This window comes from Phyllobates terribilis, unplaced genomic scaffold (assembly GCF_046119375.1).
Source record: "Phyllobates terribilis strain yellow unplaced genomic scaffold, ASM4611937v1 Scaffold_3__8_contigs__length_932513732, whole genome shotgun sequence".
NCBI lineage: Eukaryota > Metazoa > Chordata > Amphibia > Anura > Dendrobatidae > Phyllobates > Phyllobates terribilis.
Window position 1 is genome coordinate 367,896,390 of NW_027362763.1, and position 18,741 is coordinate 367,915,130.

Genomic DNA, 18,741 nt, shown 5'->3' on the forward strand with positions numbered 1-18,741 from the left:
TCAACCTCTTAGCTTTCTCATGGCTAGGAGGAAATGGTCTTTTACTTGTCCACATCTGAGGGACCGAGGGCTGGCTATTGTGCTTAGACGGGGTTGATAAGGGTGTCCCCGGCAAACTGCTGGTCTGTGAGGAAGATGCAGGCGGACATGTTAGGTTGCCTTGATCCAAAGGTGGTGCTATCAATGTCGGACAGCGCTCAACACCAGCTGGTGTTACCACCTCCAAAGAAAATGATGACCTGCCAATCACGCTGGCTGTTGCGGGTAAAGAGGTGGCAGGTCTGCGCCCCAAAACAGGTGTGACTGCTGTCCCCCCAGTCACAGAGGATGAAGAGGCCGCGGATGCACAAGATATGGCAGACGGTGGTTGGCCCGGCCGGCTAGGCCGCATTGTAGCACACTGAGCTTCCCACTGCAACTTATGCTTCATGTCCATGTGCCGGTTCATGCATGAAGTACTCAAACTATGTATTTTTTGGCCTCTACTTAGCTTTTGCTGACAAATGTTACAGATAACACGAGTTGGGTCATCTTTATCGATCTGAAAAAATGCCCAGGCTATGCAAGGCTTAGCACCCATGCGACCTGAAGAGCCACCACGACTTGTGGTGAGAGGCAGAGTTGTGTTTGAGGATGCAGTTGTTGACGTGCTTCCAGTACTACGTCTCTGTCCAGGAAGGCGCAACCTGACCTCATCGTCACTAGCATCTTCCTCCACCTCCTCTGCTGACCTCATCTCTTGGCTGACTGTGGGTTGACAGTAAGTGGGATCTCCAACCTCATCATCATCACCCTGTGCGTTATCACACCCGTCGTCCTCAGAGCCAACCTGTTCCTGCCCTGACAAAAAACTAAAGTTGTCGCTCCAATCAGGTATTTGAGTCTTATCATCGTCTTCCTCATTGTCTCCACCAACAGGAGTTACAGTTTGGGAATGAGGGTCTACATTATGGTCAGAACCTTCTGCGTCTGGTCCTGGATCCGACTCATAAAGATTCTGGGCATCAGTGCAGATCATTTCCTCGTCTGGATTCACAGAAGCGCTGGAGTCGACCTCTGATTCCCAGGCTATAGTATGAGTAAACAGCTCTGCAGACTCAACCATCTGTTCTACCTCATACTCAGACGGGCAGCTGGAGATTTGGGAGCTGTGAGGAAGCAAGTGCGATTGGGGTGACACCTTTGAGGACTGGAGTATTTGTGATGTTGAAGTTGATGTGGAGGAGAGCCCACTTAAAGGAGCACTTGATATCCGTTGAAGCACCTGCTGTTTTTGTGCCTCATCTGGAATTTGTAGCGATTGTCGTGGCCGTAAGAAAGGGATCTTATCACATTGTCCGCTAAAAGAAGTAGACATTTTAGTTTGGCTGGAAGATGGTCTTTCTTCTGCAGATGTTACTGTTGCTTTAACACCTACCCGACGGACACAACCTTTTTTCCCCTTCCCAACACGCCTATTCCCCTTTCCACCATCAGCAGGCCTTTTTCCACTCATTTTGGTGGTTAACTAATTCACAACTCTGGAGTTGTTTGCACAAAAAAACAATGGATGGAAACTGAGCAGAGCTGAGTGGCCAAACTGTGGTATTAGGCCAAAATTATTGGCTGGGTTAGATGCAGAAAAAAATTATATTCAATTTGCAACCTGATGGAGGTCTGTATAGATGGATTAATAGAACAAGTCCCACACACAGCTAGAAGCCCAATATTTTTTCAGAGGTAGATGCAGAAAAAAATATATTCAGTTTGCAACCTGATGGAGGTCAGTATAGATGGACTAATACAACAAGTCCCACACACAGCTAGAAGCCCAATATTTTTTCAGAGGTAGATGCAGAAAAAAAATATATTCAGTTTCCAACCTGATGGAGGTCTGTATAGATGGATTAATAGAACAAGTCCCACACACAGCTAGAAGCCCAATATTTTTTCAGAGGTAGATGCAGAAAAAAATATATTCAGTTTGCAACCTGATGGAGGTCTGTATAGATGGATTAATAGAACAAGTCCCACACACAGCTAGAAGCCCAATATTTTTTCAGAGGTAGATGCAGAAAAAAATATATTCAGTTTGCAACCTGATGGAGGTCTGTATAGATGGATTAATAGAACAAGTCCCACACACAGCTAGAAGCCCAATATTTTTTCAGAGGTAGATGCAGAAAAAAATATATTCAGTTTGCAACCTGATGGAGGTCAGTATAGATGGACTAATACAACAAGTCCCACACACAGCTAGAAGCCCAATATTTTTTCAGAGGTAGATGCAGAAAAAAATATTTTCAGTTTGCAACCTGATGGAGGTCAGTATAGATGGACTAATACAACAAGTCCCACACACAGCTAGAAGCCCAATATTTTTTCAGAGGTAGATGCAGAAAAAAATATATTCAGTTTGCAACCTGATGGAGGTCTGTATAGATGGATTAATAGAACAAGTCCCACACACAGCTAGAAGCCCAATATTTTTTCAGAGGTAGATGCAGAAAAAAATATATTCAGTTTGCAACCTGATGGAGGTCTGTATAAATGGATTAATAGAACAAGTCCCACACACAGCTAGAAGCCCAATATTTTTTCAGAGGTAGATGCAGAAAAAAATATATTCAGTTTGCAACCTGATGGAGGTCTGTATAGATGGATTAATAGAACAAGTCCCACACACAGCTAGAAGCCCAATATTTTTTCAGAGGTAGATGCAGAAAAAAATATATTCAGTTTGCAACCTGATGGAGGTCAGTATAGATGGACTAATACAACAAGTCCCACACACAGCTAGAAGCCCAATATTTTTTCAGAGGTAGATGTAGAAAAAAATATATTCAGTTTGCAACCTGATGGAGGTCAGTATAGATGGATTAATAGAACAAGTCCCACACACAGCTAGAAGCCCAATATTTTTTCAGAGGTAGATGCAGAAAAAAATAAATTCAGTTTGCAACCTGATGGAGGTCTGTATAGATGGATTAATAGAACAAGTCCCACACACAGCTAGAAGCCCAATATTTTTTCAGAGGTAGATGCAGAAAAAAATATATTCAGTTTGCAACCTGATGGAGGTCTGTATAGATGGATTAATAGAACAAGTCCCACACACAGCTAGAAGCCCAATATTTTTTCAGAGCTATATGCAGAAAAAAATTATATTCAATTTGCAACCTGATGGAGGTCAGTATAGATGGACTAATAGAATGACGCTATGCCCAAAAGATTTTACTTCACTAGGTGCAGTAAAAAAATTAGTATTCTATACACAGGTGGTATATCTTGCAACACAGATAGGCTACTCCACTGACTAACACACTCTGCAATAGGCCAAAAAGGATTAGCTTTGCTAGATTCAGCCAAATGCTGTGAAAAAAACTTGCACAGCACTGGCATAGACCTGCCTGGCAAAAACTGATAGGAACTGATATAACCTAGTCCTGAAAAGGACTCCAATTACAATTAGTCTTTACTCCCACAATCTATCTATTTAAGAGCACAGACCTGCCTGATTAAAGTCATAGGAAATGCTGTAACCTAGTCCTTAAAAGGACTGCAATCACAGCTATTCCCTACTCCCAAGCTATCTGTATATTTGTGCGAAAATTGGCTTGAAATTAACAAGGTATAGCGCACACAGCAACAGCGGTGCCGTCTAACACGCAGCTGCAGCAGTGAGAAAATTGTGGCGACGGGGAAAATGGCTTGGTCTTATAGGGCAAGGACATGTGACATACACTGCCAATGACACATGCCCTTGCTTGTGTGAAAAAAAGCACTTCGCTCCGTGTGTGCGCTGCTGATAGGCTGACAGATTGCACCTCCCCACTGCAAATGCGGGAAAGAGAAAAAAAAATGGAGATCTTCATTGTTCCTGCAGAGATCCATCCCCTGCCCCTCCCCCCACCCCGCTGTACACTCAAACGGAGTATTAACATTAATTTTCATCATTACTGAGAAAAAATCCAGTTATGATTTTGGTGCACGAACAGTTATCGAACATAACCTCGAACAGCCGAATTTTTCTCAAATTGTTCGTGTTCGCCGAACGGCTCGAACACCGCCCAAAACAGCTCGAATTTGAGATTGGCGAACAGTTCGAGTAGAACAACGCTCATCTCTAATCATAAGCAGGCAGAGTGACCAAGCTATAAGGTGACACAAGTGAGATGCTGCATAGTAAAGATAAATGTCAGGGAGAGCTAATTCCCCCAGAGAAGAAGCTGTTATGAGAACTGAATTAGGGATACGGTATCTCCTAGAGTTCCAGATACAGTAGGGAAAGGAAACCTGTATATCCTTAAAATGTATTTGCAGGAAATCTGATGGAAAAGTTTAAAATAACCAGTTGTATTTATGCAAGATGGTCATCTTGACAAGTGCTATTTGTCCCAAGAGATACATACAGTGGGTACGGAAAGTACTCAGACGCCTTTACATTTTTCACTCTTTTTTTCATTGCAGCCATTTGGGAAATACTAAAAAATTCATTTTTTTCTAATTAAAGTACACTCTGCACCCCATCTTGACTGAAAAGAAACAGAAATGTAGAAATTTTTGCAAATTTATTTAAAAAGAAAGACTGAAATATCACATAGTCATAAGTATTCAGACCCTTTTCTCAGTATTGAGTAGAAGCACCCTTTTGAGCTAGTACAGCCATGAGTCTTCTTGAGAATGATGCAACAAGTTTTTCACACCTGGATTTGGGGATCCTCTGCCATTCTTCCTTGCAGATCTTCTCCAGTTCTGTCAGGATGGATGGTGAACGTTGGTGGACAGCCATTTTCTGGTCTCTCCAGAGACGCTCAATTGAGTTTAGGTCAGGGCTCTGGCTGGGCCAGTCACGAATGGTCACAGAGTTGTTCTGAAGCCACTCCTTTGTTATTTTAGCTGTGTGCTTAGGGTCAATGTCTTGCTGGAAGGTGAACCTTTAGCCAAGTCTGAAGTCCAGAGCACTCTGGAAGACGTTTTCATCCAGGATATCTCTGTACTTGGCCGCATTCATGTTTCCTTCAACTGCAACAAGCCATCCTCTCCCTGCAGCTGAAAAGCACCCCCATAGCATGATGCTGCCACCACCATGTTTGACTGTTGGGATTGTGTTGGGCAGCTGATGAGCAGTGCCTGGTTTTCTCCACACATACTGCTTAGAATTATCACCAAAAAGTTCTATCTTCGTCTCATCAGACCAGATAATCTTAATGATAAAATATATCTTTAATGATAAAAAAAATGAACTTTTTAGAATTTACCAAATGACTGCAATGAAACAAAGAGTGAAAAATATAAAGGGGTCTGAATACTTTCCGTACCCACAGTATGGAGAGTTTTCCATTCTTTAATATGTATATTGACTTCTCTAATTACAGAGGGAAAATTAATTAGATACTCATGTGAATTCTCTCACCAAGCTTTTAAATTATCCATTGTCATTTGGAGAACATAAAGAGGGAGTGCTTCTGTCTAAGGACATATGTAAACTAGAAAAGGAAATCAATGGGTTTGTCAATTTAGCAACACATTGTCCACAAACATCAAAATTTTACAAGATTTGACTTGGATTATTATCCTCCTACTATTAGTATAATCCCTAATTTGTTCAGCCAGTTGCTCAATGCTAGAGATGTATAAAAAGGGACATGCCTGATGAGTCACAATGCAGGAATAAAAATGAGACAAATGGGCATGTCGGAGTCTAACAGAGTTTTTGGGTGAAGAGTAGAGGTCATTTAGTACATTCAGGAATGGACCTGAAAGACCAAAATGCCTCAGAGCATGAAACATGAAGGAACAACTTAACTGATCAAGTGCCTTTTGTGCATCTATACTAAGTACTATTGACTTCAAACCACTCATATTGGCCATATCACCAGGTTTGTTAATTTCCTAGTTCCCTAGGAAATTCCTGTCTGTGACAAAAAAAACACCTAGGTCCTTTTGGCCCAGTTGAGCATGCCAGTAACTCCAGCAATTAGCAAAAAGTTTTGTGAAAATGATTCAATGTTTTGCAGACTGATTGGGCAGCAGTTTGAGCATATGGAAGGGTCTTTCCTGGCCTTGGTGACTATTGTGACATATGACCGCCACAAAGTCTCATGAAGACTTTGGTTCAAACTCGAAAATGCGTTTGTTTTAGCACTTTTAATATCTTATATTTTATTGGATGCTTTTGTTTTACTTTTAGTAACTAATAAATAAGCCAAATTGAGAAAAGAATCAAGCTCCTTGCATTATGATAATACCAACTGACATGGCTTGATAGAACCTCATTCTTCTAATATTGAAATTCATTTGCGCCACCAAGTATCAGGAATCACTTCACCTGTCATAGGCGTTAAATATATTAGCCAATATATCCCCATAATTTTTAAAATACATTTCAGCTTCCCCGTAGTTCCTTTACCACAATTTCCTCAACAGTGACATCCTGTTTCAATTAGGCTAAAACATTCTGATAAATAATAGAAAAAGAGCATGAACCAAGATAACTGTCTAGGTCATTTCACATTTTAGTATCTAAAGATAGTTGGGAGGAGAGTGCATAAAGTGAGGAGTAGTAAATATAAAAAGTTTAGCTATTTTAGTTGGATTGTTTAGCAAAAGTCCTATCTGCTAATAGCAAAATGGAACCAGATTAATGGAATAGTTGCTCAGTTGTTTATCTAGTAAAAAATAAGCTTTATTCCTGCATTGGTAAAACATTGTTTAGACTAATAAATTGTCTTCCTGCCTTTACAAGGAAGAAACTCTTTAGCTTATTCCGTATTTCAATAACTTTTAAAGCAGTTGTCTGGTAGGTCAGATAGCCAGTCAAGATCTGGGGCTTATCTCAGTTTCTCCTCACATAGGATATGGCCCATTTATGTATCCTTTTTCAATCAAGAAGAAATGGCAATCCACCACTCTCTAAATAATACCTTTTAAGCTCTCCACAGTGCTCCAACTGATGGGGCAGAGGATGAGTTCTCAGGAAAGTAGTTTTGAAGTGCATATCAATGAAAGGAGAGGCAAGTTTTAGAGATAATGCAATTGGGGAATGACCTGACCTTGTGATAGAGCCAATAGTTTTAGAGACTTAAAATCAGAGGATACAATTTTTCATAGGAAATAGTCTATGTGAAAATGTGTCTGATGGGTGGTAAGAGTAGAAGGTAAATTCTCGATCTGTAGGATTACCTACATGCCATAAGTCAAATAAGTCCCATTTTCCTGTAAAATGTAAGCCCACAAGGGCAGGACCCTCCCCTTTTTGTACTAGCCTATCATTATTAGTTTGTTCATCATATTTTATATATGTATCTTGTATGTAATCTCTTCTAATGTACAGCAACAAAGAGTCAATGGTGCTCTAAAAAATAAAGAATAATAAGTCAAATAAGCCATTTGACCAGACTAATTTATGGAAATTAGATGAGAGTCACATAACACCTTAACAGCAGGGGTGGGTGGGAGCAAAGTGGCTTATATTTTGTAAATCTATCCCTAATTTCAGAAAATAGGGTGATAGAATACTCTCCTATAATCAAAGTGGAACTTGATAGTCAGGAAAGGTACGTCAAATGTAACTTGGCCTGAATTTGGTGCATAGGTAGAACACAGCATCATCAAAGAGCCTAAAAGGGTACTCATTAGTATCAGATACAATTCCTGTGGATCTGCTTCTATCATTGATACTGTGAATGGACAACTTATCTTTAGTATAGTTATATTTTTATCAGTGGCCTTATAAGCAGTTGGAAATCAAATATGGAGTCTGAAAAAGATTGATGTACTGCATATCTTGCAGAAATACTATATCAGCATGTGACTTCCACATTTTCTGTAAAATAAGGTATCTCTTAATATCAGAATTGAATTATTTTACATTAAGAGATTGAATCTGAAAAATTCTTAATTATATAGAAGAGCATGTCGGTGTATATCTGCACCTATAAATTGAAAATATATGCCCCACAGGTATACTCACTGTTGTAAGTATTTGCTCTACTTCTTTGTAGTAGATTATTTCCTATGTACAGTGGTCACTTTTCATCTAATAAAGTCAGTGGTCACCTTTTTCATCATATCACTTCACTTTTCATATGTCTTTATTTTTTATTTTCTATCCCCTTCTTATAAAGGAACTATTTTATTTATATTTATGTATATACAATGGGGAAAATAAGTATTTGATACCCTTTTTGAAACTTTTCCCACCTGGAATGAATGTAGATTCCTATAATTTTTATTGCAGGTGCACTTCAATTCTATGAGACAGAATCTAAAAACAAAAATGCAGAAAATCACATTGTATGATTTTCACATAATTGAATTGCATTTATTGCATGAAATAAGTATTTGATCACCTACCAACCCACAAGAATTCTGGCTCTCATGGACCTGTTAGTTTTTCTTTAGGAAGCCCTCCAACTCTGTGTAGCATCAGCGTCTCTGCCTCCTGCCGGGCAGAGACTCTGTTCCCCTCACTACCACGGTCCAGGTTTGGAATCTTCCTGCTCCCCTGCTGCTGTGGCGCGCACCGCATGCAGCTTCCCGGGCACTGTGCTTAGGGCGCGTGCTTACTCCCTCTTAAAGGGGCCGTGCACCGTCCTATAGAGTCCTCGGCCTATGGTCAGAGGACTTCTCCCATAAAAGGCACCTCCTCCAAAATGGAGGTGCCTGTGCAAGGTTGTTGTTCTGTGTGCTAACACTTGCTACAGCCTTCAGGTCCCGCTGACTGTCAGTCCTGCCTGCCAGCCTGTCTAACTGTTCTCTCCTCCAGTCTGTCTGCAGTCGTGCCCTCAAGCCACCCTACCTGGAGCACCTGCCTGTAACCTGCCGTGCCCGCCAGTCTGTCTTCCCAGAGCACCTGCCAGTTATCTGCCGAGCCTGTCTGGTTACCTACCTGGAGCACCTGTCTCTGCCAGTTCCCCGCCGTGCCAGCCTGCTTGCCTACCCAGAACACCTGTTTGGGTATCTGCCGTACCAGCCTGCTTATCCACCCGGACCACCCGTCAGCCTTCCTTCATGCTCATCCACTGTACCGGTCAGCTCCTGTCATCTGACCTGTGGGAGTCATCTGCTCTCACAGAAGGTTGGTCCCAGAGTGGCTCCTGGTTCACCTGCCCGACCCCTCCCTGGTTCATGGAGTCGAATGAGCCGCCGTGTGACCTGGGTCGGTCCGAGTAGGCACTTAGTTACCGCCCTCTGGTCCCTCTTTGCACCGCAGCACATGGGTCCGGGTGGTGGAACCTCTAACAGTTTGCACAGGCCATGGAACCCTGTGGCCCACAGGCTCCTTCGCTCTCTAACCTGTACCAGGAGGTCTCACGTCAGAGATCCCAACAGGAGACTATCCTGTCCTATCTGTGGACTGTCAACTCCCACCTGGACAAGCTGTCCACCGCATCTGTGTCCGTCTCTTGCCGAGTGGCACCCGCTCTGGCGGTACCTCAACCCAGTGGCGCTGTGGAACCTGGATCTGGACCCCGGCTCTCTGCACCTCCACCTGGACCAGTAACACTCTGCACTCATTACCTGTATTAATTGTACCTGTTTGAACTTATTACCTGTATAAAAGATACATCGCAGTCATGGATTAAAATCCTGCAAGTCCCCCTGCTCATGCCAGCACATGTCCAGGCCCGTTTTAAGTCTACCAATGACTATCTGGATGATCCAGAGGAGGCATGGGAGAATGTCATGTGGTCAGATGAGACCAAAATAGAACTTTTTGGTATCAACTCCACTCGCTGTGTTTGAATATTTGGAGGAAGATGAAGGATGAGTATTACCCCAAGAACACCATCCCAACCGTGAAGCATGATGGGGAAAACATCATACTTTGGGGGTGCTTTTATGCAAAGGGTACAGGAAGACTGAACTGTATTGAAGAGAGGATGGATGGAGTCATGTATCGTGAGATTTGGGCCAACAACCTCCTTCCTTCAGTAAGAGCGTTGAAGATGTGTCGTGGCTGGGTCTTCCACCATGGCAATGACCCAAAAAACACAGCCAAGGCAACTAAGGAGTGGCTCCATAAGAAGCATTTCAAGGTCCTGGAGTGGCCTAACCAGTCTCCAGACTTGAACCCAATAGAAAATCTATGGAGGTAGCTGAAACCCAATGTTGCCCAGCGAGAGCCCCGAAACCTGAAAGATCTGGAGAAGATCTATATGGAGGAGTATGCCAAAACCTCTGCTGCAGTGTGTGCAAACTTGGTCAAGAACTACAGAAAACGTCTGACCTCTGTAATTGCAAACAAAGGTTTCTGTAGCAAATATTAAGTTCTGTGTTTCTATTGTATCAAATACTTATTTCATGCAATAAAGTGCTAATTAATTATGTAAAAATCATACAATGTGATTTTCTGGATTTTTTTTAGCTTCATGTCTCTCACAGTTGAAGTGTACCTATGAAAAAAAATTACAAACCTCTCCATTCTTTGTAGGAAAGACAACTTTTTTGCAAGTTTTTTGTAACTTGCAAAATCCGCAGTGTATCAAATACTTATTTTCCCCACTGTATATACATTTGCACCTTATTGTGGCCTTTTTATTTATTTTATTTCATATTTATTTCTATTTTATGGTTTTTCTCCTTCCCTCCTTGTGATAATTGTCTTTAATCAATTACTCTGACATGTGACTGGACTATATGACTGTGTATTTAGGGAGATTATGGCACATGATCGCACTATTTGATGAGGTCGTCATGACAACCAGGGTCTTTGTCATGTAATTATATCATATGACCGCCCCGTAACATTGTTGATTCTTGTGACCGCCTATTTTTGAATGCGGTTGTCATGACTACTGAGGTTTCTGTCTTGTGTCTATGTTACATGACCGCCCCGTAATGCCGCCGACTTCCGGGATTGTCCACTGCTGAATGAGGGAGTAACCGCTCCTCAGCGCCATTGGTTCATGTGATGCTGATGTCATGGGTGCCATGATATTCTTAAGTAACTCCTGTTCCATATACTGGTAAATGCCAACATGTGCCCTCATTCTATTGGCTATTGACGCTTTAAAAACCTCTCCCTAACAGCTTCTCATCATCCCTAGACAAAACAGTTCAGTGTGAGAAGCGCATCGTGTGTGGTGAATACCTGGTCCTGTACACTTCAGGTAATGTTAACTTCAATTTCTGTCTCCATATGTGTGGTATTTTCATATTTTGGTTTATATCATGCATATGCTGCCGTGATTTACGGTTATATCACTCCGTATTATATATTATAAATAATTGTGTTTCATGTTATGTTTGACTTGTTATCCTCAGTATATGAGGTTTGACATCATGTCTTTTTTTTTTTTGCATGACGCACTTTATGTAATTGACCCCATATGGAATATACTGTGTACCATACATTATATCACCCAGGTGTACCCACTTTTTCTTTTCTGCATCTGTATCCCCCATTTGTGATACTCTCTGTGATATTGTTTCAATATAATTATTTTAATTATTCATAATAAAGATGTTTTTAGCCCTCTATAAGTAAGTTTTCCATTTCTTTTGTGTTCTATATAGAATAGCTAACTGTGTCTTTGAAAGACAGGTGGTTGTTTTAGTTAAAAAAAACAGCATTGATAGGATTCTGAAATCTGAGCTCTCGACCATATTCACAAACAATGACATAAGTTTATGTAGTGTTACAGAAAATCATTAGCATAATATAACAGAGTACCATAAAACATATAAACTAAAACACAAGCGGTGTCATGTTGACACTAAATCTAATTAGGAGTTACATTAAGTCATATTGAAGTATTAAGACTATAATCCATTGTGGTGAAATCAAAAGTACAAAATGACTCCTTGGGGAAAACGTGGCAATCACTGTGGTAGACTAAACAAAACTATCTATTGAATATCTAAACTACAGCATTTAGGCCAGTATAGCCGTATAGTAAAGTCATCACTTTAAATGTGCATCTCATGAAAAAAAAATATCTTAAGAAGCAAACATCTCAGTAATGTAAAAATCTGTCTTCACTGAAGGACAGATTTTCCCTGTGAATTGAGAACTTTGAGAAAGAGTGGTCATTCCTGGCGGAGAACAAATCAGATTTTTCTGATAAGATATTACAAAGTATATTGTATTAACTTGTACTATTGATTTATTAAATAAAAATTAAAATAACAGTTTCTCTTTAAACCAGTAAGTAAAAGGATATATCTTTAGACACTACAAATCTTGATCTAGGTTTTCCAGCAACGGGGGCAAGAATTCAGTTTGGCGCCCCCTCCACCCCCATGCGGTTTGACAACTATTATTGGCCTGCCATATTTTTTAGTAAAAAAAAGTGACCATTGTAAAGTATGATGGGAGCGACTGGAACTTTAGGGGATGTTTAATAGTATTTTTTACTCTTTTCTTGCCCATGAGTGAGATACAGATTACTATTGCAACCTAGATAAGGTAAGATTTGAAAGGAGCTTGTCTACTGCCAACAAGTTTCTGGACACACTTCCCATAATTTAGACTTTCACTAGCAAGTAGACGAAACCACAGAACGGGCAATATTTATGCTAATTTTCATTGAAAGACATGTGGGCAAATGTGAGTGCAGTCCAATGGTTTGGGATACAAATGTTGGTAAGCATGACATTAATGTTTGTCAGAAACTAAAGACTTCATCTCAAATCTCAACGAAAACATTTAGCCCTTATATACTGTTTATGAATTACTTTATATTACAATCAACATAATTTCCCTTCTTTCTATACAGTTATATAACAAAAATATATGCATGCAATGCATTGCACATGATTTAAAATAAATAAATGGCAAATAGAGTTTGACTTTAAGCTCAAGTTCACACATTCAATATTTGGTCAGTATTTTGCATCAGTGTTTGTAAGGCAAAGCCAAGAGTGGGTGATAAATACAGAAGTGATGATGTGTTTCTATTATACTTTTCTTCTGATTTTTCCACTCCTGATTTTGATTGACACATACTGATGTAAAATACTGACCAAATACTGAACGTGTGAACGTGGCTAAAGAATAATACTTTTTGATATTTACTAAGAACTATAGTTGTTTTGCTATTTGCCCTTTCACAATCTGCAGAAAAGTTATTACTAGATTAATAAAGATACAAACCATAGCCAACTGGTAATGAAATCTTCCATGTGCAGTCCAAGTTACTTGGGTAATTTCCAGGAAAACCAGGGCTTAAAATCACTCCAATCAGATTTGTTAATGTTCCACCACATTTAGCTTAAAGAGAAAAAAAAAACAGTTAGGAAATGAGCAAAGTAATTCAACCAATAGTTTAGTGTTCTTTTCTTGGCCAAGTTTAAAGCTTGTATTCAATGCCTACCATAAAAAGCCAGCACAACTGTATGGTGAACTTTAACAGTAATGACTGTGCATTGATGTGTGTTAACACAGCAGCTAATTTGCATTATTTTATTTTTTTTATAGCAAAAGTGGATGTTTTCCTTAAAAGTATTTATGCTAATTTTAATAATAGTTTTCCAAATCGAATGAAAAAGGAAAGCAAAATATCACATGTATTTTCCTATTTTTTTCTTTGAATGTTTTATGGACCTCACTGACATTTTATTTCTAGCCATGCTTTACTTTTAGCATTATACAGATGTAAAGCAAGCCCAGCAACAATCTGCCTTTCCAATATGCTGAGTATTTTCAATTATTTTGTGTTGTACATTAGGACATTCTAATATAGCATCAGCTAACCATGGCTTTTGCTTAGGAATAATTAATCATTTTGACATTAAAGGCAATATTGGAAGGAACAATTTTTCTTATCTAAAATATAATACTAATTATATTTCTCTGCTTTTTAATAATTTGTCTTATCTTTATAATATACCTTACATTGTGTTAAAGGTAAAACAATGTTAAGTGTTACCTTATTGTTAAAGCACAATAATGCCACAATATGAAAAATGCAACAACCCTTTAATGTTAGGTCCATGATAACAATATTTTCGGCTGTGCATTTACTGTATTATCAGTTCTTAATTCATTTATGAATCCAGTCTAAATCAATTCAACAGAGTCATCCTGGAGCTAGACCTCACTTGGGGCATGGATCCAGTTCATAACCCTACCCCGTCATCTAAATAGCTGGCAGATGCTGAGTGTATTTTTAGTGCCCTTCTTGGCACTTAGCTCCCGGAGCATGAGAGCTACCCTCTAGGTAAGCAGCTGGATATGTGTAGTATCAACACTAGCTTGAACCTAGAAGCTTAATTTTACAATTTTTCATTATTTTATTATATTAGTTTTAATACTTTTAGGTTGTGGAGATAGTAGAGGGATTTTGTGTGCGCATCCTCTTAAATTTTGTTTCGTTTTTTTTCATACATGTAGAAATGGGAACAAGTAGATAATAGGCATGTTTTATTTTTACAGAATTTTTTAATAAACTTTATACATTGTCCATGTTTTAACCCCTTCACCTCAGAGCAATTTTTCATTTTTTTATTTTCTTTTATTCCTTAGAGCCATAATTTTTTTATTTTTCCGTCACATAATTGTATGTGCGGGGAAAGATGTGGTCTCGGCGTGCAAGCCCACATCAAAGTCAGGGACACGACTTTTGACATACATCCATGTCAAATGTCGGGAAGGGGTTAATATCAAGGTTTTTTTTTTAATATATCATAATAGAAGTCAGAAATTGTTTTGACTTTTACTGGCTCGCAAATTCCTTACATAGTCAGGATTTTTAAATTAAGCTGCAAAAGAGCTTGTTCTTTCAATCACTTAGCAATTTTACCCATTTAATAAGACGAGAAAAAATCTTTCATTTGTGGGTCAAAACATTTAAAGTGTGGTCTAGGGATAGCTAAAACATTTCAAAGTGAAAAAAAGCCACAATGTATTATATACAATTTACATCTCCTGTACTACAGCTCCTTAGATTCTTGCCACTCTTTATTTACTTGTTGCAATGCTGATGTCACATCGACATACTGGTGTGAACTCTGTGGCCAGTAATTGGCTGCAGTGCTCATGTATGTGAATCACACAAGTTAATCTCAGCCAAAATGGAATTATTCCATTGTTCATATACATTATCTTTGATCAAATTATCTTTTTTTTTATACAATGATACATGAGTTCAAAGCTAAGAACAATGAACATTTCTACTATCAAATACTAAGAAATTTCACTAGACAGTACAGACTCTTACCAATGCAAAGAGGTGAAGGATAATTCCATCGTCGTACTGTCCCAGGCATGCATGAAATATGCGAATGTCCCTGTTGATGTCAAAAGAAAACTGCTCAGGAACATAAAAGAGTTACATCAAACAGCTGAATGATAAAACCTAAAGTACAGTGCCGTGTCAGATCAGAGTTCTCTGCTTCAATTTGTGCTCTATGAAAACCTCCAGTCTACCGGCAGAATAAAGTCATATTCTCCCATCAAAACGCATCATATTTCTTCTTGGAACATTTTTTCTGAACCATTCAAAGCATGTATCATTTTTTTAGTGACATCAACTTGCCAGTGATTCTTTATCTAAATATAGAGCTGTATTTTTGCCTTATGTGACAAACATGGGCAAAACCAGATTTATGTTCTATTTTTCATTGGTTTATATGTGGAAAATGTTCAATAGTAGATAGTTTATCAATAAGCAAAATTGCAAGCTTTCATTTTTGTTTTCAAGTTATCATTCACTGCTAGTCCTAGTTAAAAAGGCAATGACTAAAGTTTTTATTAATTACGCTTTAAGCCATGTTCACAGGGCATGTGTGGTAGCACCAACATAATGTTTCGGATTTACACACTATGCTCAATTCATAAAATTCTTATGCCAGTATTCTGGAATAAAAAGCTTTGAGAAGTCACATCATTTTGGTACCACTCAAGGCTGTGATAAAATTTTGCGACTTCTGGCATTCTCAAGTAATTTTTGCCCAATTTTGACAAAGTGGGTAGAGAGCTGGGATAAGACAGAGACCACAAGGTGACCGCCACTTGTCAAATTTATGATGAGCAGTGGCGTTTTCTACTCCACAAATCTCACTCCAGCAGAAACTGGAGTAGAATTTGTGGTGTAGCACTCACAGAGATTTCTGCCACTTGTCCGATTCTTCTTATTCATAAAAAAAGCATATACCTTTTCATAAATCAGGAGCATCTGACTCCAGCACATCTCCTCATTAAAACTGGTGTGAACAACACTGGTCTTGATGAATCAGGCCATGTGCACTTTTATACCTCTTTCAGACGTTCATTTTTTTCATGCATGTGTTGTATTCTTGTTTATCACATACCACAATGTAGTCTTTAGGGCTGTTCACATGTCCATGTTTTTCACAGACCATGTGACCACAAAACAATCACAGAGACATGTCAATTTTTGGTCGCAGTCACTGTTAAAAATCGCCCATACAGAACAAATCTAAGAGTCCAAGAAAATGATGGACAGCACACAGAATCCATCTTTTTGCAATTTGCATTCTGTCAGTTTTTAACATTGAATTGGGTAGGAGAAGCTTCGCAATTTTTTTTTTCCTTACAAAAAATTACTTATGAAACACTGATTAATATCAGGATTAAAATCTGATCAAAAACTCTAGTGTAAATTATTCAATTTTTTTGATGGGGAAAAAATGAAAGTCTGAAAGAGACCTTAGTCCTTTGATATCTGTTTTCTCCATGTGTCACCATATTTTCTCCTAGAATTAATGCTTAAAAGGAAGAGTACTGCACATACACCACCACCACATATAAACACACGGCACAATGTTTTGCTGTGATTTTATATAAATTTGTTAGAAAAAGTTAAAATTAGAGGCATAAGGAGGGTATGAATTTTTTATATTTTTATGATTACTTTATTACTTAATTTTTTTAGACAAATTTTACTATGCTGTGATAAATATATTAAATTCCAATCCCAACCTACCTGCAACGTGTACCCAGGTTCACATTGAAATGATACCACATCATTTACCATGTATCTGTCCCCATTTTTAATGGCATTTGTTGGAATCATTGGTTCTGGACAAGCAGTAAGTCCAACAGCTAATTGAATAAATAAAAAGAAAAGTTAATATTTTTTGAAAGCATCATTTATTTTTACAACTAATAAAAGTAGCTGGTCAATATTTATGAATCAATGTTTTAAAGATTCTTTGGAAAATGAAAAATGTTGACTAGGTACTCTGGTTAACGGCTACATTTTTAGAATTAGTTTTGATAAATCTTCTGTAAATGGAATTCTGAACATTTATCAGTTTTTTCAGCAGTGCGGGTGCAAGATATTTAGGTGCCATATGCAGATAAGATACATTTCATCAAAGGACCAACCCTGTTCATAGAGCCTTCTTGTCCATATGACTTGTATCAGGTTGATATTTGTTGTGCTATTCCATTCAGAGACATGCAATAAAAAAAACTATATGGTAGAAACATCTAGTGGAAGTAAATATTGGGAAATCCTCCCAACAAATATCTCTGATAAAGAAGAAAGCAAAGGCAATTAGGAAATGTTTCATATATGCCTGAATATGAGGTAGATTTTTTTTATACTGTTCCTTTGTTCAGAATTTTTTTATGTGAGGATATGTATTAAGGCCCCGTCACACTAAGCGACGCTTCAGCGATCCCGACAATGATACGACCTGTCAGGGATTGTTGCAGTGTTGCTATGTGGTCACTGGTGAGATGTCAAACAGTCAGATCTTCCCAACGACGCAGCAACGATGCGGTGACCCGTAACGATTTGTATAATGATGCACGCCTATGTGTTTCTGTGTCTGAGTCGTCAACAAGGTCGTTGGTAAGGTGTCAAACACAGCGATGCATGCTACCCAGCGGGACTTCAACGATTAAAGAAATGTCCAGACCATTCCGACACGACCAGTGATCTCACGGTTGGGGCCTGGTCGCTGCTAAGTGTCAAACGTAGCGAGATCGCTACCGAGGTCGCTGTTGCGTCTCAAAACTTGTGACTCAGCAGCGATCTCGCTAGCGATCTCGCTTAGTGTGACAGGGGCTTTAGGGATAGACCAAAATACTGGCGACTAATGACTCTTAGTGGATTTTTACCTCATGCTAATCTCCCAATAAAAGAATACTTATGTCACATTACCTAAGAGTTGTGTTTTCCTGTTTTGTTAGGTTATGTGCATATGGAATTTTTAAGATGCCAACACAGTAGCCACTTTTTCCCAGGCAAAGACCGCCAGCGTTTTCCTGAAGCTGCATTGCTGTCATTCCTGCTATGGCTCTGCCGCCATCTTCTTTTACCCTATACTGTGAAGCATAAAGAGTGGCCTCATTCCAAGAAGGAGCTGCCCAAAGGATGAGCATGTTACTTCTTTTTACTGCTACAGTGTTTCTGAATCCTAAGGTGGTTAAAAGAAGTGACATAAGATAGAACATATCCACAGCAAGGTCGTTCTGACATTGCTGAGCATGTTCATTTCATGGGTTGCTTTTGCAGCAATCATGTGTACATACGCATACTGAGCACATACCCTGCAGATTCTTCCATTGAGTAGATACCATACAGTCTTTTTTGAATACCTCTGACAGACACTGGAAAAATCTGCCAAATAATACTCCGCTGCCCCTTGATGATATGTTAAATGCGGATTAATAATTTGAATTTGAGTGTATGATAGAATTCCTGAAACTGTCCAAATAGTTACAGTGCTGGCCAAAAGTATTGGCACCCCAGCAATTCTGTCAGATAATACTCAGTTTCTTCCTGAAAATGATTGCAATCAAAAATTCTTTGGTATTATTATCTTCATTTAATTTGCTTG

At 39.0% G+C, this 18,741-nt stretch overlaps 1 protein-coding gene across 2 annotated transcripts in view; it reads right to left on the minus strand.

Moving 5' to 3' along the window:
• The window catches only part of CSMD1 (CUB and Sushi multiple domains 1), a 2,980,041-nt gene that overhangs the window by 543,813 nt on the left and 2,417,487 nt on the right, over positions 1-18,741 (minus strand). For both annotated transcript variants that reach the window (XM_073675393.1, XM_073675394.1), the window contains exons 38-40: positions 16,875-16,993; positions 15,147-15,216; positions 13,082-13,198 (exon numbers count right to left, since the gene is read on the minus strand). In XM_073675393.1, the coding sequence (XP_073531494.1) occupies positions 13,082-13,198; positions 15,147-15,216; positions 16,875-16,993 (306 nt within the window). The remainder of the gene's footprint in view (positions 1-13,081; positions 13,199-15,146; positions 15,217-16,874; positions 16,994-18,741) is intronic.